The 23,779-nt window shown below is 41.5% G+C and overlaps 1 protein-coding gene and 1 non-coding gene across 3 annotated transcripts in view; one reads left to right on the top strand and one right to left on the bottom strand.

Moving 5' to 3' along the window:
* NRBF2 (nuclear receptor binding factor 2) overlaps positions 1 to 19,074 on the bottom strand; it is a 38,468-nt gene extending 19,394 nt beyond the window's left edge. For both annotated transcript variants that reach the window (XR_009522476.2, XM_060034934.2), the window contains exon 1: positions 18,863 to 19,074. Coding sequence is in view for 1 of the 2 variants with exons in the window: in XM_060034934.2 (XP_059890917.1) it covers positions 18,863 to 18,892 (30 nt within the window). In the remaining variant the exon portion in view is untranslated. The remainder of the gene's footprint in view (positions 1 to 18,862) is intronic.
* Positions 19,075 to 23,422: 4,348 nt separating this feature from the next.
* On the top strand, positions 23,423 to 23,495 carry TRNAG-CCC (transfer RNA glycine (anticodon CCC)). The gene has a single exon. It is a non-coding gene; the product is annotated as a tRNA-Gly (tRNA).
* Positions 23,496 to 23,779: the final 284 nt, after the last annotated feature.

Consider the following 23,779-nt stretch of genomic DNA (forward strand, 5'->3'; position numbering starts at 1 on the left):
AACAATTATATGCCAACAAATTGGGCAACCTAGAAGAAATAGATAAATTCCTAGAAACACAAAACTGTCTAAGACCAAATTACGAAAAAACAGAAAATCTGAACAAACCAATCACAGACATATCTCGGAGATATTGCAAGCTCAGTTCCAGGCCACCGCAATAAAGTGAATACTGGAATAAAATGAGTCACACAAATTTTTTGGCTTCCCAATACATGTGAAAGTTATGTTGGGACTTCCCTGGTAGTCCAATGGTTAAGACCCCGAGCTCCCAACGCAGGGGGCCCATGTTCGATCCCTGGTCAGGGAACTAGATCCCACATGCTGCAACTAAGAGCCCGCATACTGCAGCTAAAAAAGGTCCCACAAGCTGCAACTAAAAGATCCCACCCGCGGAAACAAAGATCCCACGTGCCACAACTAAGACCCAGCGCAGCCAAATAAATAAATATTTTTAAGATAAATAAATAAAAGTTACGTTTACACTACACTGTTGTCTATTAAGTGTGCAATAACATTATGTCTAAAAAAAACAATGTAGGGCTTCCCTGGTGGCGCAGTGGTTGAGAGTCCACCTGCCAACGCAGGGGACACGGGTTCGTGCCCCGGTCCGGGAAGATCCCACATGCCGTGGAGCGGGTGGGCCCGTGAGCCATGGCTGCTGAGCCTGCACGTCCGGAGCCTGTGCTCTGCAACGGAAGAGGCCACAGCAGTGACAGGCCCGCATACCGCAAAAAAAAAAAAAAAAAAAAAAATCAATGTACATTCCTTAATTTGAAAATAATGCAGTTGGAACAATGGTGCCAATAGACACAGGGTAGTCATAAACCTTCAATTTGTTAAAAAAAAAAGCAACATCTGCAAAGTGCAATACAGCAAAGCACAATAAAATGAGGTACACCTGTACTGGTATGGAGACTGAATTAGTAATCACAAACTTCACAGCAAACAAAAATCCAGGACCAGACGGCTTCACTGGTGAATCCTACCAAAAATTCAAAGACTACCAATCCTCCTCAAAGTCTTCCAAAAAACATAAGAATAGGGAACACTTCCAAACTTATTTTACAAGGCCAGCATTACCCTGATACCAAAACAGACAAAGACACCAAATGGAAAAAAACAAAGCTAGAGGCCGATATCCCTGATGAACACAGATACAAAAATCCTCAGCAAAATACTAGCAAATCAAGTGGGATTTATTCCAGGGATACAAAGATGGTTCAACAAATCAAACTTATCCAAAAACCAATGTGATGCCACATTAACAAAATGAGGAATAAAAATCACATGAGCAAGGGGAGCAACCAAGATGGTGGAGTAGAAGGACGTGCTCTCACTCCCTCTTGCGAGAATATCAGAATCACAACTACCTGCTGGACAATCATCGACAGGAAGACACTGGAACTCACCAAAAAAGATACCCCACATTCAAAGACAAAGGAGAAGCCACAGTGAGACGGTAGGAGGGGCGCAATCACAGTAAAATCAAATCCCATAACTGGTGTGTGGGTGACTCACAGACTGGCGAACACTTATGCCACAGAAGTCCACTCACTGGAGTGAAGGTTCTGAGCCCCACGTCAGGCTTCCCAACCTGGGGGTCCGGCAACAGGAGGAGGAATTCCTAGAGAATCAGACTTTGACGCCTAGCAGGAATTGATTGCAGGACTTCAACAGGACTGGGGAAACAGAGACTCCACTCTTGGAGGGCACACACAAAGTAGTGTGAGCATCGGGACCCAGGGGAAGCAGCAGTGACCCCCAAGGAGACTGAACCAGACCTACCTGCTAGTGTTGGAGGGTCTCCTGCAGAGGTGGGGGGTGGCTGTGGCTCATCGTGGGAACAAGGACACTGGCAGCAGAAGTTCTGGGAAGTACTCCTTGGCGGGAGCCCTCCCAGAGTCTGTCATCAGCCCCACCAAAGAGCCCAGGTAGGCTCCAGTGCTGGGTTGTCAGGCCATACAACCAGCAGGGAGGGAACCCAGCCCTACCCATCAACAGTCAAGTGGATTAAAGTTTTACTGAGCTCTGCCCACAAGAGCAACAGTCAGCTCTACCCACCACCAGTCCTCCCATCAAGCCTCTTAGATAGCCTCATCCACCAGAGGGCAGACAGCAGAAGAAAGAAGAAGTACAATCCTGCAGCCTGTGGAACAAAAACCACATTCACAGAAAGACAGACAAAATGAAAAGGCAAAAGGCTATATACCAGATGAAGGAACAAGATAAAACCCCAGAAAAACAACTAAATGAAGTGCAGATAGGCAACCTTCCAGAAAAAGAACTCAGAATAATAATAGTGAAGATAATCCAGGACCTCAGAAAAAGAATGGAGGCAAAGATTTTAGAAGATGCAAGAAATGTTTAACAAAGACCTAGAAGAATTAAAGAACAAACAAAGATGAACAATACAAAACTGAAATGAAAACTACACTAAAAGGAATCAATAGCAGAATAACTGAGGCAGAAGAACGGATAAGTGACCTGCAAGACAGAATGGTGGAATTCACTGCTGCGGAATAGACTAAAGAAAAAACAAGGAAAAGAAATGAAGACAGCCTAAGAGACCTCTGGGACAACATTAAACGCAACATTCGCATCACAGGGGTCCCAGAAGGAGAAGAGAGAGAGAAAGAACCTGAGAAAATATTTGAACAGATTATAGTCAAAAACTTCCCTAACATGGGAAAGGACATAGCCACCCAAGTCCAGGAAGTGCAGCGAGTCCCATACAGGATAAACCCAAGGAGAAACACGCTGAGACACACAGTAATCAAACTGGCAAAAATTAAAGGCAAAGAAAAATTATTGAAAGCAGCAAGGCAAAAACAACAAATAACATACAAGGGAACTCCCATAAGGTTAACAGCTGATTTCTCAGCAGAAACTCTACAAGCCAGAAGGCAGTGGCATGATATATTTAAAGTGATGAAAGGGAAGAACCTACAACCAAGATTACTTCTACCCAGCAAGAATCTCATTCAGATTCGATAGAGAAATCAAAAGCTTTACAGACAAGCAAAAGCTAAGGGGATTCAGCACCACCAAACCAGCTCTACAACAAATGCTAAAGGAACTTCTCTAAGTGAGAAACACAAGAGAAGAAAAGGACCTACAAAAACAAACCCATAACAATTAAGAAAATGGTCATAGGAAGACACATATCGATAATTACCTTAAACCTGAATGGATTAAATGCTCCAACCAAAAGACACAGGCTCACTGAATGGATACAAAAACAAGACCCATATATACGCTGTCTACAAGAGATCCACTTCAGACCTAGGGACACATACCGACTGAAAGTGAAGGGATGGAAAAAGATATTCCATGCAAATGGAAATCTAAAGAAAGCTGGAGTAGCTATACTCATATCAGATAAAATAGACTTTAAAATAAAGAATGTTACAAGAGACAAGGAAGGACACTACAAAATGATCAAGGGATCAATCCAAGAAGAAGATATGACAATTATAAACATATATGCACCCAACATAGGAGCACCTCAATACATAAGGCAACTGCTAACAGCTGCAAGAGAGGAAATCGACAGTAACACAATAATAGTGGGGGTCTTTTAACACCTCATTTACACCAATGGACAGATCATCCAAAATAAAAATAAATAAATAAACAGAAGCTTTAATGACACAATAGACCAGATAGACCTAACTGATATTTATAGGACATTCCAACCAAAAACAGCAGATTACACTTTCTTCTCAAGTGCGCACGAAACATTCTCCAGGATAGATCACATCTTGGGTCACAAATCAAGCCTCAGTAAATTTAAGAAAACTGAAATCATATCAGGCGTCTTTTCCGACCACAGGGCTATGAGATTAGAAATGAATTACAGGGAAAAACATGTAAAAAACACAAACACATGGAGGCTAAACAATACGTTACGAAATAACCAAGAGATCACTGAAGAAATCAAAGAGGAAATCAAAAAATATCTAGAGACAAATGACAATGAAAACACGACAATCCAAAACCTACCGGATGCAGCAAAAGCAATTCTAACAGGGAAGTTTATAGCTATACAAGCCTACCTAAAGAAACAAGAAATATCTCAAGGAAACAATCTAACCTTACACCTAAAGGAACGAGAGAAAGAAGAACAAACAAAACCCGAAGTTAGCAGAAGGAAAGACATCATAAAGATCAGAGCAGAAATAAATGAAATAGAAACAAAGAAAACAATAGCAAAGACCAATAAAACTAAAAGCTGGTTCTCTGAGAAGACAAAACTGATAAACCATTAGTCAGACTCATCAAGAAAAAGAGGGAGAGGACTCAAATCAATAAAATTAGAAATGAAAAAGAAGAAGTTACAACAGACACCGCAGAAATACAAAGCATCCTAAGAGACTACTACAAGCAACTGTATGCCATAAAATGGACAACCTACAAGAAATGGACAAATTCTTAGAAAGGTATAACCTTCCAAGACTGAACCAGGAAGAAACACAAAATATGAACAGACCAATCACAAGTAATGAAATTGAAACTGTGATTAAAAATCTTCCAACAGGGCTTCCCTGGTGGCGCAGTGGTTAAGAATCCGCCTGCCAATGCAGGGGACACGGGTTCAAGCCCTGGTCCGGGAAGATCCCACATGCCATGGAGCAACTAAGCCCGTGCACCACAACTACTGAGTCTGCACTCTAGAGCCTGCAAGCCACAACTACTGAGCCCGCATGCCACAACAACTGAAGCCCACGTGCCTAGAGTCCGTGCTCCGCAACGAGAGAAGCCACCGCAATGAGAAGCCTGCGCACCATAACCAAGAGTAGCCCCCGCTCGCCACAACTACAGAAAGCCGTGCGGAGCAAAGAAGACCCAACACAGACAAAAACAAAATCAATTAAAAAATAAAAATCTTCCAACAAACAAAAGTCCAGCACCACATAGCTTCACAGGTGAATTATATCAAACATTTACAGAAGAGCTAACACCCATCCTTCTCAAACTCTTCCAAAAAACTGCAGAGGAAGGAACATTCCCAAACTCATTCTATGAGGCCACCATCACCCTGATACCAAAACCAGACAAAGATACTACAACAAAAGAAAATTACAGACCAATATCACTGATGAATATAGATGCAAAAATCCTCAACAAAATACTAGCAAACAGAATCCAACAGCACATTAAAAGGATCATACACCACGATCAAGTGGGATTTATCCCAGGGATGCAAGAATTCTTCAATATACGCAAATCAATGTGACACACCATATTAACAAATTGAAGAAGAAAAACCATATGATCATCTCAATCAATGCAGAAAAAGCTTTTGACAAAATTCAACACCCATTTATGATAAAAACTCTCCAGAAAGTGGGCACAGAGAGAACCTACCTCAACATAATAAAGGCCATGTACAACAAACCCACAGCAAACATCATTCTCAGTGGTGAAAAAATGGAAGCATTTCCTCTAAGATCAGGAATGAGACAAGGATGTCCACTCTCACAATTATTATTCAACATAGTTTTGGAAGTCCTAGCCATGGCAATCAGAGAAGTAAAAGAAACAAAAGGAATACAAATTGGAAAAGAAGTAAAACTGTGACTGTTTGCAGATGACATGATACTATACATAGAGAATCCTAAAAATGCCACCAGAAAACTACTAGAGCTAAACAATGAAATGGGTAAAGTTGCAGGATACAAAATTAATGCACAAAAATCTCTTGCATTCCTATACACTAATGATGAAAAATCTGAAAGAGAAATTAAGGAAACACTCCCATTTACCACTGCAACAAAAAGAATAAAATACCTAGAAATAAACTGACCTAAGGAGACAAAAGACCTGTATGCAGAAAACTGTAAGACACTGATGAAAGAAATTAAAGATGATACCAGCATATGAAGAAATATACCATGTTCCTGGATCGGAAGAATCAATATTGTGAAAATGACTATACTACCCAAAGCAATCTACAGATTCAATGCAATCCCTATCAAATTACCAATGGCATTTTTTACGGAACCAGAACAAAAAAATCTTCAAATTTGTATGGAGACACAAAAGACCCCAAATAGTCAAAGCAATCTTGAGGGAAAAAAACAGAGCTGGAGGAATCAGACTCCCTGTCTTCAGACTACACTACAAAGCTACAGTAATGAAGACAATATGGTACTGGCACAAAAACAGAAACACAGATCAATGGAACAAGATAGAAAGCCCAGAGATAAACCCATGCACCTATGGTCAACTAATCTATGACAAAGGAGGCAAAGATATACAAGGGAGAAAAGACAGTCTCTTCAATAAGTGGTGCTGGGAAAACTGGACAGCTACATGTAAAAAAATGAAATTAGAACACTCCCTGACACCATACACAAAAAGAAACTCAAAATGGTTTAGAGACCTAAGTGTAAGACCAGACACTATAAAACTCTTAGAGGAAAACATAGGAAGAACACTCTCTGACATAGATCACAGCAAGATCTTTTTTGATCCACCTCCTAGAGTAATAGAAATAAAAATAAAAATAAACAAATGGGACCTAATGAAACTTGAAAGCTTCTGCACAGCAAAGGAAACCATAAACAAGACGAAAAAACAATCCTCAGAATGGGAGAAAATATTTGCAAACGAATCAACAAAGGATTAATCTCCAAAATATATAAACAGCTCATGCAGCTCAATATTAAAGAAACAAACAACCCAATCCAAAAATGGACAGAAGACCTAAATAGACATTTCTCCAAAGAAAAGATAGAGATGGCCAAGAAGCACATGAAAAGCTGCTCAACTTCACTAATCATTAGAGAAATGCAAATGAAAACTACAATGAGTTATCACCCTACACCAGTTAGAATGGGCATCATCAGAAAATCTACAAACAACAAATGCTGGAGAAGGTGTGGAGAGAAGGGAACCCTCTTGCACTGTTGGTGGCAATGTAAACTGATACAGCCACTATGGAGAACAGTATGGCGGTTCCTTAAAAAACTAAAAATAGAATTACTATATGATCCAGCAATCTGACTACTGGGCATATACCCAGAGAAAACCATAATTCAAAAAGACACATGCACCCCAATGTTTACTGCAGCACTATTTACAATAGTCAGGTCACGGGATCAACCTAAATGCCCATCGACAGACAAATGGATAAAGAAGTTGTGGTACATATATACAATGGAATATTACTCAGCCATAAAAAGGAACGAAACTGAGTCATTTGTTGAGACGTGGATGGATCTAGAGACTGTCATACAGTGTAAAGTTAAGTCAGAAAGAGAAAAACAAATATCAAAAACAAGTATACTAACGCATATATGTGGAACCCAGAAAAATGGTACAGATGAACCAGTTTGCAGGGCAGAAGTTGAGACACAGATTTAGAGAACGTATGGACACCAAGGGGGAAAACCCCAGTGGGGTGGGGATGGTGGTGTGCTGAATTGGGCGATTGGGACTGACATGTATACACTGATGTGTATAAAATTGATGACTAATAAGAAACTGCAGTATAAAAAAACAAACAAAAAACACAACTAATACAAAACTTTCTTTGGGTTATTTGTATGGAAATATGTTAATATAAATGTTCAGACATTACATGAAATTTCTAAAAATCTTATATGTTCTGGTATAATGTTATAAGTCATAATTCTAGTTATTACTTTAAAATGTATATCTCTAAATTTCCTTGTCAATTGCATTATTATGAACTTTCATCAAAATCTTTAACTGTGGTCATTTTTAAGTCTTCTGTCATTTACAGACAGTTCTGGGTGTACTCTGATGCTTTTGCAAAAAATGTTCCTATAAAAGGGTTTCATCTTCAAGGAATTCATGGAAAAAACTCTGACAAGTACAGGTTTCTGGTAACTGACTATACTGTTGAACTGAATGAATAATCATTTTCAGAACTCTAATGGAAAACTGATGAATTCATAAAAGTGCTAACAAAAGATCAAGATAAAAAAAATTAATTACATGGGACTGAGTGAACTGGTGAGGACGATTATAATTTTTGTGACTTTGTTTGAATGAAAAAAAAATCCCACAAGGACTCAGAGGCAAAAAATATATATATCAATTTTCACTGCAAAGTAAAGGAGCTGATACAGTGCAGGATTACTGGACTGAATGTCAATATTATGACATAGTATGAGTGTGTTTCGTGTTTGGTAAATGCAGTCACTGTTGCTTTTGTTGTGGTCATCCATTTACAATGCTTGGTGTCAGTTTATTTATCTCTTGTAAAAATAAAATACAGTGTGTGTGTGTGTGTCTGTGAAAAAACATATGTAATGATCTTAATCTAGGAAATAGATTGATTCATTTCTCATCATGGGAATCCTAAGATATGAGCAATTATCTTGAATAGTTAAGGTGGGGAAATTACTTCTGTAATGTTTGGCACTTCTGTAAAACATGCATGCACACACACACTCATTCACTCACACACTTTTGCAACATGATTTCTCCATCCCAGTGAATAACATAGTGTAAATTTTTCTGAACTTCATTTATTTTGTCACTCATAGGGTGATTCAGTTGTATCAGAACATTTGTAGACCATACCAATATTTTATATTTTTCAACCAACAGATTACTAATCAGAAGATAAAGAAAATGGATTTACTTTAAACTCATAAGAGAGCAAGAAGTTCTAAAAGAATCATGCATAATTTTGGAAAGTTGATTCTCCTCCATCAACAAGAAACAGGAAATAATCAAACCAGTATCTGTAGACACAGAAAATATACATATCAGAACCAAGGTACCAAGTTTGAAACATAGCTTATTCATGAATTGCTTAGCTTAGGTTCATTTCTTGAAAGAGTTAATTCAACAACCAAGTTGTTAAAAATCACCAGGTACTTGAACATTGAGGAAATTTGGCTCAGTAAATATTAAATAATGTAAATTTTAAAAAAAATCATATGAGCATTTCAACAGGAGAAAAAGCGTTTGACAAAATTCAACAACCACTCATGATGAAAACTCTCACCAAAATGGGTATAGAGGGAACACAACTCAACATTATAAAAACCACGTATGACAGGCCCACGGCTAACATAATACTCAACAGTGAAAAGCTCAAAGCTTTTGTTCTAAGATCTGGAACAAGACAAGGATGCCCACTCTCACTGCTTGTAGTCAGCATAGTATTGGAAGTGCTTCCTAGCCACAGCAATTAGGTGAGAAGAAATAAAAGGCATCCAAATAAAAAAGAAAGAAGTAAAACTGTTCACTGTTTGCAGATAACAAGATATTATATACAGAAAGCCCTAAAGACTCCACCAAAAACCTTAGAATAAATGAATCTAGTATAAAGCTGCAAGATACAAAATCAATATACAGCAATCTGTTGCATTTCTATACCCTAATAAATTTTCAGAGAGAAGTTAAGCAAACAATCCCATTTATAACTGCATCAAAAGGAATACTTAGGAGTAAATTTAACCAAAGAGGTTAAAGACCTGTACACAAACACTATTAAGTCATTGATGAAATGGATTCAAAGAAGTAATAGTTAAAATGTCCATACTAACTAAAGCAATAATACAGATTCAATGCAATCTCTATCAAAATTCCAATGGCACTTTTCACAGAATGAACAATCCTAAAAGTTGCATAGAAACACAAAGCTCCCAAATAGCCAAAGCAATCTTCAGAAAGAACAAAGCTAGAGGCATCATGCTCTTTCTCTTCAAACTATCTTACAAAGCTATAGTAATCAAAACCGTATGATAGCATTAAAAGCTCAAAGATCAATGGAACAGAACATAGAGCCCAGAAATAAACCCATGCATAAATGTTTAATTAACAAATGCCAAACAAGCCAAGAATATACAACCAGCAAAGGACAGTCTCTTCAATAAATGATGTTGGGAAAACTGGACAGCCACATGCAAAAGAATGAAATTGGACTACTATCTTACACAACTACTATCTTAATTCCAAAATGAATTAAGGAACATAAGACCTGAAACCATAAAACGCCTCAAAGAAAATACAGGCAGAAAGTTCTATGATATAAGTCTTGGTGATAATTTTTTAATTGACACCAAAAGCAAAAGCAACAAAAGCAAAAATAAACAAGTGGGATTACATCAAACTGTAACGCTTATGCCAAGAAAAGGAAATCATCAACAAAATGAAAAGGCAACCTACCATATAGGAGAAAATATTTGCAAATCATATACCTGATAAGGGGTTAGTATCCAAAACAACAGAAAGAACTCACACAATAGCAAAAAAAAAAAAGCAAAAAACCTGATTAAACAACAGGCAGAGGATCTGAATAGACTTTTTTGTGTTTTCATTTTCTTCAGAGATATACCCAGAAGTGGAACTGCAGGATACTACAGTAGTTTTTTTTTTTTTGGGCTGCACCGTGTGGCATGCAGAACTTCCCAGACCAGGGATTGAACCTGCGCCCCCTGCAGTGGAAGCAGAGTCTTAACCCCTGGACCACCAGGGAAGTCCTGATATTTCTATTTCTAATTTTTCAAGGGCCCTCTATACTGTTTTCCACAGTGCTTGCACCAATATACATTCCCACCAACAGCGCACATGGGTTCCCTTTTCTCCACATCCTCGCCAACACTTGTTACTTGTTATTTCCTATCTTTTTGATAACAGCCATTCTAACAGCTGAGAGGTGATACCTCATTGTGGTTTTGATTTATTTGCATTTCCCTGATTAGTGATGTTGAGCATCTTTTCAAGTACCTGTTGGCCATTTGCATGCCTTCTTTGGAAAAATGTCTATTCAGATCCTCTGCCTGATGTTTAATCAGATTTTTTGCTTTTTTTTTTTTGCTATTTAGTTGTGTGAGTTCTTTCTGTTGTTTTGGATACTAGTCCCTTATCAGCTACATGCTTTGCAAATATTTTCTCCTATCTGGTAGGCTGCCTTTTCATTTTGTTGATGATTTCCTCTGTTGGGCATAAGCTTTTTAGTTTGATGTAGCCCCAAAGGATTATACTGTCTCAATATCCTTTGTTGCTTCAGTTCTTATTTTCTTTGTTTTTCTATCAGCAATTGTGGTAGCAGCTTCTGATATGGCTCCCAATGACCCCTGCCTCCTGGTATTCACAACCTTATGTAATCTCCCCTCCTCAAATGTGGGTTGGAACTAGTGACATGCATCTAAGAAACAGAATACCGCCAAGGTGATGGGGTGTCACTTCCGTGATGAGGTTACAAAAGATTGTCACTTCCACCTTGGTACATTCTCTCTCCCTTGCTTACTTTAATGAAGCCAAGAGTCATGCTGTCAGCTGCCCCAAGGAAAGACTCACACGGAAGGGAATGAGGTGGCCTGCCAACAGCCAGCAAGGATCTGAAGTGCTCAATCCAAAACCGCTCAAGGAACGAAACCTTGCCATCACCCCTGTGAGTGAGCTTGGAAGCAGCTCCTGCCCCAGTAGAGCCTTCAAATGGAACCACACCCCCAGCTGACCCTCAACTTGACTGTAGCCTTGTGAAAGACCCTGAAGCAAAGAACCCAGCTAAGTCATGCCTTTATCCTAACACACAGAAACTGTGAGAAAACAAACGTGTGCTGTTTCAAGCTGCTAAATTTTGGAATAATTTACCTCAATAGGTAACTAATATTTTAATAGTATGCCATCTGTCTTTTATTGTAAGCTGCCTCAAACTTTACTTGGAAATAGATGTTTAAATACGGAAAGCAGTAAGTAAGTGGTCAATCCATACAGAGCTGTGATAACCTATCACTGAATATTGGCAGTATTTTGTGATACCACAATCTCATATTAAAGCACTTTCTGGCATTTAGGGTTTACAATAAACTGCCTTAATTGTGTTTTGAGAATTCTTTGGAAATTCTCATGGAAATTTGTACCTCTGATCCAGGTAGGATGGAGTAGCTGGCACTGGTTTACCCTCCAACTGTAAACAACTACAAAGCTGGGCGAAATATATAAAAACAACAGTTTACAGACACAGAACAAAAAGTAACAGAAGGCTACCTTTTAAGAAAAGGGAAATGCACAAGGTGAAACCTGCATTCACCCTGGCTTTCTTTCTGAGTGCATTTTCAAAAATGGAGTGCAAGGAAATAAAGCCCAAGCAGAAGGCAGTACCTCACTGGGCAAAGGAGATGGAGACTGGAACCAAAAAGGCTAGATTTTAAGGAGCCCAGGGTTGGAGGGAAGTGCAGTGAAGACACTCTAAAAATATGCATCAAAAATCCTCTCAGGTCCTCACCTAACATATAAGCTGCACATGAACAGGGCGCAATTCCAGGAAGCCTAGCAGAACCTCTTAGCAAAGAATTCAGAAGCCACACAGTGTTGGGGAGATAGGTTGCAGTTTGGGCCTAGACAGAGGATAACTTTGGTGAATACTTGGGGCTTTGAGTTGAGACCTCAAAGTCTAGCCCTAGGAGTAAGGACTACATTCTAGGCAATATGGGTAAAGCTGAAATAGACCCACCCTGATAAAGCCTAAAATCAAGCCTAGACTGGATCAAGGTGATCTGCTAGTATTTTAATTGCCAGCCAAAACTTAACATTTTTGGAGGAAGATAACAAATTCAGAATCTCTACAACACATCATCCACAATGTGTAATACACAATAAAGTTACTAGGCATGTCAAGCAGGAAAATGTCACTGACAACAAAGAGAAAAAGACAACAGAAACAGACCCAGAGATTATCCATGTATTGGAATAGCAAGGAACTCAAAATAACTATGCTTAAGATGGTAAAGAGAGAAAGAGAACACAATAGATGAAAAGAAAACTAGAGAATGGGATAAAACTTCTGTAAGAATAGGGACTTTGTCCTATTCACTGTCAAATCCTTGATGTCCAGAACAGTACCTGATAGACAGCAACTGCTCACAATGTTGGGTGGATCAATGAACAGTTAGCTGGATAGAAGGATGGGAGAGGTTATGCTCAGGGTTGGTAACAAAACCAAAGATTCTTTTTTTTTTTCTCCCGCTGCGGAGCACAGGCTCCGGACGCGCAGGCCCAGCGGCCATGGCTCACGGGCCCAGCCGCCCCGCGGCATGTGGGATCTTCCCGGACCGGGGCACGAACCCGCATCCCCTGCATTGGCAGGCGGACTCCCAACCACTGTGCCACCAGGGAAGCCCCCAAAGATTCTTAAATGCCAAGAGAACATTACTGTATTTCACAGTAAATATCAGAATAAATCTCTGCATCAAAATCTCAGATAAACAACTATACATATGTATATACATCTATACAGAGCCACAGAAAACTAGTTACTGGTACATTTACTTCATTCACTATTTCATCCATACAATCTTGAGGACATTTTACCAGCAGTTTCCTACTCCCTGAGTAAAAATGAAAGCACGATACTACAAAATGTTCTAAAACCTTTATAAAAAGTACAAAAACTTCAGATTTAGTAATGTCTTACTCCATGTGCCCTATACAAATTCCTCCCTTGCTGAATTCTCTCCAGAAACAGTCAACACTTTCCACATGCCCCACCCCTCTCTGTGAAATGCTCTTCTTCCTAGGCAATCAATAAGATTCTCCTGGAAGCTGCCAATATTTTTATATTACCTCGTCCCCTAGACACCAAAAGAACCGTTCCAACAGATTTTCAAACTCAGGACCAGAGGTTACGTCAAGAAAGCTTTAAGTGGCTATAACTAATGTGATACTCAGGAGTTTGCCAGGTGGAAAATGTAGATCTGGAGAGAGAAGGAGTAAAGCAATAAAGCTTGAAGAGGCAGAGTGGGAAAATCTGATTATCTTTGAGTCCCAGGTCCCACAAGTTCTTAGACCCATCTACATTGTAGTCCTGCCCTTCCTGCACCTTTCTTTTGATTCCAATAAATTATCCCTTTTGATTTAAGATAATTTGAAGTGGGTTTCTATCACCTGCAACCAACAAAATCCTGAGTACAGCTAGATTACCAAGTGACTTCCCTCACCAAGAACTACATGCTGAACTGCCTCAAAACTACACGTTCAATACTGTCTTCTTTCCCAAAGGAAAAGAGTATTAAGTTCTTTTACTTTCTATTTATTTATTTCTGTATCCTTGGGGAAAACTGTATGTAAAAATGAAAAGAAAAGGAACACCATACCAAACACAATAAGGTGGCAGAGGAAAACCTAATGTACTCTTGAACCTTGTGGTAGTGCTTCAATGGAGAGCAAAGGAGAAAAGTCACTCACTCCCCATTTCCGAATCAACTGACTGTGAGTCTCCTAAAGGCAAGTAGTATCTCCTAACTAAGTACTGAATCAACTAAGTAACATGATGCAACTGTATTTAGGATAACTGCTCAAGTGTTAGAGAGATCCAGGAAAACCTTTTTTAAATCAATTTCTGTAAGAGTCCACTTTAGGTTTTTTTTTTTTTTTTACAACTGCTACCATCTGCTGTGAAGATAAATTACAAGATGCAACCCAGTAATGACTCCTGAAATCAATCTATGGGTCACAACCAGAATTTAAAAAGCTCTAATAGTAAATATTAGAGTGCATCATATATAACACTATACACACACACACAGCATATGATGCTTCAGGTTTTTACTTTTTTGTCTTGTTTTCGGTGAAATTTATGAGTGTCCCTGCATTTTGCACAATTCCAGGAGGCACATCCATAGTGTAGCAAGCTCTGCAGTAATATACACTTAGGTATGTGTGTACTAGTCATTATGTAAAAATTTCTCACTGTGGATCACAGTCAAAACAAATGGGCAAACACTGATCTATCGGAAAGATTAGATATTTGATTTAGAATCTTGCTTTCAAATCCAACTATCACCACTCACTCTGCAGTTCAAAGTTTTCATCTGTAAAATGGGGAAATATCTCATACAGCTACAAAGAAAACAAAACAAATAATATATGTCAGTGCCTGATGCCAACTCCAGCACTCTGTAATTATTGGATATGTCTTAGTGCTCTACTGCCTTACCCCAGAGTGCTTCCATTAAGGCTAGCCTAGCCTAGCCTGTGACAAGATGAAATTTTCCTTGACATTTTTCAGGGCAACAAGATTTTATTTTTATTGCCAATATAACTAACATGGAATAGTTACAAAGACCCCCAATATGTACAAGGCCATTCTTTGGACTATATCTGATTCCTTTCCTTAGATGAGAAGAGTTGAGCACTCTGAATAGCAGCTCAGTTTCTCAACAAACATATATATTCTCAGCACTCTTAAAAGGGCCAAACACATAGAATACAATTGTGGTCACACAGTCACATGGACCCTGTCCTCAGTTTGCAGAGTAGGTAAGCAAAGCATGAGCAACACAGTCATGTGTAAATTAAAGTCTGACATCACTTCCCAGATAGGCTGCAAACAAAACAAAAAACTAGAAATTATCTCACCCAAGTTTTGACATTTGCTACTAGCACTTGCATTGCCAAAATTAAATGTATGGAAAGAAAGGCCTAAATATATACTAAGTAATTTTATATGTTAGAATTTTTCCATATTAAAAATCGACAAAAAGAAAAAAAAACTGATGCAACAAAACTTATTCAGAGTCCAAAGACTAGCTATTCCCCCCCACCAATGTAAATATGATTTATCCTATTTTTCTTTTGACCAACTTCAAAAACCAGAATATCTGTACTATATATTAAAATGACTATTTCACACTGGTCTCTTCCATATCTTAAAAATCACTGTGAGGCAATAAGCCTACAAGCCCTTACTGCAAACCTAACTTAGAGCACAGGTACTAAATACTGACACAGCATGTATAATTCAATATAGATAAGGACCACAATGAAATGAAATTTATAGTACATTAATACAGAAGCATTGCTAGAAAGAAGTCATGATATTAAAATAAGGTGTGGGGCTTCCCTGGTGGCGCAGTGGTTAAGAATCCGTCTGCCAATGCAGGGGACCCGGGTTCGAGCCCTGGTCCGGGAAGATCCCACATGCCGCGGAGCAACTAAGCCCTTGCGCCACGACTACTAAGCCTGAGCTCTAGAGCCCACGAGCCCAACTACTGAAGCCCGCGCTCTGCAACAAGAGAATCCACCACAAGGAGAAGCCCACGCACCGCAACGAAGAGTAGCCCCCACCTGCCGCAACTAGAGAAAGCCTGCACTGAGCAACGAAGACCCAACGCAGCCAAGAATAAATAAATTTTTAAAATAATAATAAATAAATAAAATAAGGTGTGGTCCATAATGTATCTGAGTCACTGATCTAATTACTAAATTTGTCTAGGCTTATTTATCTGTAAAACTGGGAAGCAATTCTTACTAATTCCAAGGATGCTCTGAGGACACAAGATTATAAATCTAGGTACTATAATAAGTCCTTATGCAATCATACACTACAGTATGATGTCATTAGAAAAAGGTAGTATATGCTAATGGGATGTTCAAAAGCACTCAAAACCACAGCATTGAGAAGTATTTCTCATGTTGAGTCAACTGTATCCTGGATTGAACATCTGCTGACATAAAAGAATCTGATAGTCTTCAAAAAATTCAGTCTTCTAACGAAAACACTAATCTGAAAAGATACATTCAACCCAATGTTCACAGCAGCATTATCTACAATTGCCAAGATATAGAAGTAACCTACGTGTCCATTAACAGATGAGTGGATAAAGACGTGGTGCGTGTGTATGTACATATAGATACATGTGCACACACACACAGCCACACACACCAGAATACTACTCAGACGTAAAAGAAGCATGAAATTTTGCCCTTTGCAACAACATGGATGGACCTGGAGGGTATAATACTAAGTGAAATAAGTCAGAGAAAGACAAATAGTGTACAACATCACTTATATGTGAAATCAAAAAAATAAAACCAGTGAATATAACAAAAAAACAGACTCACATATATAGAGAACTAGTGGTTACCTGTGGGGAGAGGGAAGGGGGAAGGGCAAGATAGGAGTAGGGGACTAAGGGAGTACAAACTATGTATGAAATAAATAAGCTACAACAATATATAGTACAACAGAGGAGGAAAAAACCTCAGTCTCTAAAACTGAGTGACGACAAATTCAAAGGCCTGTCACTGGTACTCAGCAGCACAGTTAAAACGATTCAAGTAAATGTTAATCTCTGTTCCACTGTTCCATCAAACAGTTAGGCTAGAACTCAGATCTTTCAAATCTCAAATGGTTTAAGAATTCAAGATGCCAAATTTCTGATACATAAATTTTATGGCTGGATTATGGAATTATGCTAGACTCCTTAACAAGACTACTGAAAATTCTCCTCTATAAAAAGATACCATTGCCACCATTTAACTAATTTTTCCTAAACTGGTCATTCTGCTGCTCCACCTACAACTGTCACCCAGTTCCAGTCTTTTCATAAGCTACCACACACTAGTGGGGCAGTTGGCTGGGGTTATGCTGCAGCAAGCAGCCAAATAAAGTGAAGTTAACTGGAACCGAACCAATGGTCATTTTGCAAGGACACTTGAACTTTGAAGCACTTTGTAAAGTGCTGGTTACTTCTAATAATATTCCGGTGAAGTTTCAGTATTGAGCCATCCATTATATTTCATTGCCAACTACATGTCACCTTAAAAACAAGAAGACTGCAAGACATTTCCCTGGCTTTAAAAAAAGAAAAAAATCACAGATCTAGTCCAATTCTTTTTAAGTGTAAACAATGGGGGCAGGGCATAACTTAATAAAACTGCACGGTAGTCATAGTGGTTAACCTGGCACCAGTCATCTGGGAACCACAGCTTTAGGTCCTAGAGTCTTAAACTTTTTAAGCTCACCAAGTTACACCTCACTATGTACCAGGTACTGTTCTAGGCCCTTTACACCTATTTACTCTCAATCCTCACAACAAACCACGAAGAATGAGGTCAACTAATTTGCCCAAGGTCACACAGTTATTAAGTGACAAAGTCAGAATTCAAATCCAAGCAGTTTAGGTCCCGAATCTATACTCTTAAACCACCAGGCTCTACTGCTTCTCTACAGAATGGTTTAAATCCAATCCCACACAAGGGTTCTCAGAGTTCTAACGTGAGAAACTAATAATTTTCCACACAAACTTTTTTTCCAATCCCATCATCGCAGCTGAACAGCAAAAAGTTCCTCTTGTCTGTCTGCAACTTTAAGTAATCTAACTTTTGCATCCAAAACAGACGCCTTCTCTGGGAAACCAAAAGATGCCGCGGCCAGGTGGAACGGAACTCGTGTTTCTCATTGTTGTTTTAATCGCTACACCTGAGGTGCCTAAAAACATAATGAGCAACGCTGTTTCTGAGAAAGGCAAACATCTACCATATTTTCATGATGCCTAATGAGCTGAAACTGAGCTAAAAACAGGGATGGCCCCGTCTTTTTTTCCCAGCTGTCTCTAATTTATTTGAGAAGGGGAAGTCTCTGTTTATGCATCTGAATACAGGTGAGAAATGGGTGAAGGGAAACGGGGGTCAGACACGTTATGCTCCATCTCTCCACAGTGGGGAGGCTCAGACTTCAGACCCTGTGTTGGAAGTTACACCCAGTATTACACACCATTTCTGCCCAGGCCGGCTTCAGTGCCTCTCCAGGCTGCAGAGAGGTGGTTACGTGGCGCTTAGAGGCATTTCCTCCGGCCTGGAGAGGTGGCACCCCCGCTGGTGGGAGCCCCGAGCCCCGAGCCCTGAGGCAGGTGGCGCCTGGGGGAGGCGGGAAATGGGAGGTGGGAGCTTCCCAGGGATCCCCGAGGGGCCGTCTGCGGTGGCTTGGCCGGAGCCGCTATAGGGCCGCGCCTTGCCTGCGCCCCCAGCCTTCAGGACGACCCGCGCCAAACCCACCCCCCGGCCTCGAGGGTCAGCTGCACGCCGAGACCGGGCTTCTGAGGCAAAGGAGCCCGCGGGCGAACGCAACCCTCTGTGGGCCACTCACCAGGTTGAGGGGTCCTTCCATTACTTCCATAGACCCCGGGGTAAGCCGCGGCCTGAGGAAGGGGAGCGACGGAGCCCGGGCACATGGAGGGTAACAGCTGGCGAGCTCGACGCAGCGGCGGCAACTGTGGCCCCACTCCGCGCCCCGGGAGCCAGCGGCGGGCGCAGAGGGAGCAACAACCGCACCACTTCCTCCTCCGGCGCGGCGCCGCGGGCCCGCCCCCCGCGCCGCGGCCACGCACGCGTCACGACGTCACACGCGGCCGGTTCAAGGTGGGAGGGAGGACAGGGAGTGGGTGGGGCTCAGGGAAGGCGGGGCACGGACAGACGTACACTTTCTCGCGGTCCATCTTTCCTCTCGCGAGAAGCATGTCTTCAGCTTCCGCATACGTCATGTGAGGAGGTACAGCCTTGTTGCTGGAATTTAAGTAAAAGTGGCTGACTTTTGCTATTGGTCTCTCCCATTTCCTTCCAGCGTAACTCTTCCCAGATTCACTCTGCTTTGCCACATCCTCCCTTGCTTTCAAGTCCCCACCTTTATTCTTGCACCTGATTTTTTTCCCAGAAATGATATTGGAGTAATGCTAAACCATGCGCTGGACTAGACCCTGCTGGAGGGAGACAAATGATTCAGGGCTGCGCCCTCAAGTTGCTAACAAACTAATGAAGAAAATAACCATATATAATCACAATTATAAAATAACCATATATAATCACTGGTTCGGTTCCAGTCACAAATAACCATATATAATCCTTGATTCATTTAACAATTATGTGCTAAACCACTATAGTGAGTTCTTTCTGTCAAGGAATTCACTGGTAAAAAATAATTGTGATTTATGCTGTAAAGGAAACAGCTGTGATAGAGGCACCATGAATTGTGCAACTTGAAGGAAATAAATTCTTTCAAAAGCCTTGCGAGCTTGGGAATTCCCTGGCAGTGCAGTGGTTAGAACTCCACGCTTTCACTGCGGAGGGCCCAGGTTCCATCTCTGGTGGGGGAACTAAGATCCTGCAAGCCGTAGCCGGGAAAACAAAAAAAAAGCCCTGTGAGCTTGGAAGAGGACCCCAAGCTTTAGGTGAGGACCCCCAAGCTTTAGGTGAGACCCCAGCCTTGGCCTACACCTTGATTGCAGCCTTATGAGATCCTGAGCAGAGGACCCATCAAAGCCATTCCCAAATTCCTAACCCATGGAAATTGTGAGGTAATAAATGTGTGTTGCTTTAAGCCACTAAGTTTGACAATTTATTATATGGCAAAGAAAACTATTAAGACCCCTTCAAGGGGATGAAATCCAGTGGCAGAGCTTTCTTGATAAACTATAACCATGAGCAGTGAATCCATGTCACTGCAGTACTCCTACAGTGGCTGGCTGTGCAGTGGGCAGGTTTAATATCTCTAAGGGGAACTTCAGCAACAGCTGGACAAGGAAGGAGACTATGTGTTTGAGAGCAACTTCATCCAGATCAGCAAAAGGCAAGACCTGATAGATGTACACAACCATGTCCAAATGGTGACATGGACATTGCATCTGCCAGCCGTATTCTCTGCCACTTGCTGTCATGCTGTTGGCCTGACCAGCCACAGGCTATGAAGACTGTGCTGTTTGTGGCCAGATCATCAAAGGAAAAGGTTTCAGGCCTACAAAGACTTCAGAGCTATCCAAGCTGCTTCTCTTGAAGTGCGGGGAACAGCAGCTATGCCTGAAGCTTGCCAGTGGCCGTTTTTTTCTACCTGCAGGTTTGTATCTTTTCAGACACATGGAAGACTCCTTAGCCTATTAGGAAAAGCCCATTTATTTCCTGAGACTATCAATAAAGGGTTGTAGAGATCTCCAGGCCATCCGAGCTGGAGACATGCCTATTGCTGAAGCAGAGATGAGAAAAGCTCAGCAGTACATCTCTGCTGCAACTCAGCAAGATGGAGCCAGTGGGTTTGGGGGAACATTTAAAAGCTGCAAAGCTTTCAGTGCTTTCTGTGGCTCACCTGGAAAGTGAATTTCATGTAAAAGAACCCAATCCTCAATGGGCCACTGAAACAGGAGGGAAAGGGGCAGGGCACAACCTTTAAAAGAATGACATAGCCCGAGGACACGATGTAAACTGATTAGAACCAAATAGGTCCAAGATGGCAGACTAGTCGACTTCCACTAGACCTTGAACATCAGTATATGCTCATTGTAGCACATCAGCAAGCTAAATGACACAGTTCAAGGCCAATCATAAGGTCAAAAAGTGGGCGGTGGCCCAATTCCTGGCAATCCTCACCCCTTCTCCAAAACAGCTGGAATACTCCTCCCACTCATTAGCCTATGAAATTACCCATCCCTATAAAAACTGACAACCCCATACCCTGGGGCCACTCTCATATTCTGAGATAGCCCACACTCTGTCTGTGGAGTGTGTTTCTCTCTAAATAAATCCACTTCTTACCTATCACTTTGTCTCCCTCTGAATTCTTTCTGTGCTGAGATATAAAGAACCTGAGCTTCATTAAGTCCTGAGACCAGGTGTGATCTCAGTTAAAATATGGTGGGTTCAAGTCCCAATCTGGGTTTTGGCTGGGTTCAAGTCCCAGCGCATGGGTTCAAGTCTCAGTCTGAGTTGCACAGTTTCACCACTTAGGTACTTGCCACATTGGAGAGGTTAGCGTGCTTTTCCAGAGTATACCTCAATGTCCGATTTCAGACATTCCTTAGATATTAGCTGCTCTAACTGAAACCAAGCAGGACCCTGTGGGGATCCCAGGTACAAATCCTTTCCGTGTCCCCCATTTCTCTCTCTTTTTTTTTTTTTTGCCACGCCATGCGGCATGCAGGATCTTACGTCCCCGACCAGGGATTGAACCCACGCCCCCGGCAGTGGAAGCGCTGAGTCCTAACCACTGGACCTCCAGGGAATTCCCCCCCACCAACCCCCGTTTCTTGTTTGTAGGAAATAGGCATCATTCAGCCTCCTTGACCTTCCCTGAGTTCCAAAGGGCAGGTTCAAACAGTTGCTAATCAGGGAAGAGAGGGAATACAGAAACAAGGGAGGGGCCATCAAGAAACAATAGTGCAGCCTTGGGGCAGGGTCCTGCTTCCTCCTCAAGGAATATATAATATCTTTGAGCTCTTCTGCAGAGCTAAGGCCCCCACCCAGGTGGAGAATGGCAACTTCAGGCTGAGAGCAAGATTCCTGGAGCACCACCCTGTTACCTCACCACCAACCAATCAGAAGAAAGGCACACACCCTGCAGCCCTCACCCCAAATTTTGCCTATAAAAACTTTTCCCCAAAAGCTACTAGGGAGTTTAGGGTTTTTGAGTACAAGCCACTCATTATCCTTTTTTTTTTTTAAATACATTTATTTATTTTTGGCTGCATTGGGTCTTCGTTGCTGTGCACAGGCTTTCTCTAGTTGCAGCAAGCAGGGGTTACTCTTTGTTGCAGTGCAAGGGCTTCTCATTGTGGTGGCTTCTCTTGTTGTGGAGCACGGGCTCTAGGCACACGGGCTTCAGGAGTTGTGGTGCACGGGCTCAGCAGTTGTGGCTTGCAGGCTCTAGAACTCAGGCTCAGTAGTTGTGGTGCACGGGCTTAGTTGCTCCTGGACCAGGGTTCAAACCTGTGTCCCCTGCGTTGGCAGGCGGATTCTTAACCACTGCACCACCAGGGAAGTCCCCCACCCATTCTCCGTTCTCCTTGCTTGGCCCTGCAATAAACCTTTCTCTACTCCAAACTGCAATGTTTATTTGGCCTCACTGTGCCTCAGGCACACAAACTTTCTTTGGTAGCATAATCTTATATGCATCTACAGCATCAGATTCTCCAGTCTCTTCTTGAACACTTACTACCTCAAAGTGATCTGTTGTGATCCATTTTTTTTACATTAGAGAGTTCTTTCTTTGTTTGAACTGTAATCTGCCTTCCCATTGAGACAGGAAGGGGGCAGGGAACAACCTTTAAAAGAATGACAGCCATTGAGGACATGGCATGAACTGGTTAGAAACAACTAGGTCCAAGATTATGGACAAGTGACTTCCAGTACACCGTGAGCACCATAACAGTTCTAAGGCTAACCTAAAAGGTTCAAAAGTGGGGTGTGGCCCAACTCCTGGAAATCCCCACCCCTTCCCCAAAATAGTTGGAATAATCTTCCCACTCATTAGCCTATGAAATTACCCATGCCTATAAAAACTGACAACCCGTACCCTGGGGCCTCTTGTCTTCTGAGATGGCCCACGCTCTGTCTATGGAGTGTGTATGTCCCTGAATAAACCTGCTTTCATTTTACTGTGGCTCACTCTTGAATCTTACCTGCACGAAGCCAAGGACCCACACTTGGCGGCCCTTCCCAGGGACTCACCTGAGACCTGGCACATGACCATCCTCACGTGCCCCACCTTTGTTTTCCTGAAACACCATGACTGCCATGCCCTGCGTTTGTATTCATCACTATAACATGGGTGTTATAGCAGAATCTGTTGCCTGCTATCAAAATGTAAAATGTGCATGCCCTTGACTGAGCAATCCCTACAGAAATGCTAGAACAAGTATAGAAAATAAAAGTATGTGAAGGGACTTCCCTGGTGGTCCAGTGGGTAAGACTCTGCACTCCCAATGCAGGGGGCCCAGGTTCAATCCCTGGTCGGGGAGCTAGATCCCACGTGCATGCCACAACAAAGAGTTAGCATGCCACAACTAGGAGTCTGCATGCTGCAACTAAGAGTCCATGTGCTTCAGCCCACATGCCGCAGCGAAGATCCCACGTGCCGCAGACGCAGAGCAGCCTGATTAATTCATTAATTAATTTTTTTAAAGTTTGTGAAGACGCTCACTGGGGGTATTATAATAGTGCTCTCCCTAGTCCCAGAACAGTTCAAACAAAACTAGAAAGATCATTTGACAGAGGTGCTATAGAGGGGATTCCTGCATCGAGG

Source organism: Delphinus delphis, chromosome 16 (genome assembly GCF_949987515.2).
Source record: "Delphinus delphis chromosome 16, mDelDel1.2, whole genome shotgun sequence".
NCBI classification, from domain to species: domain Eukaryota; kingdom Metazoa; phylum Chordata; class Mammalia; order Artiodactyla; family Delphinidae; genus Delphinus; species Delphinus delphis.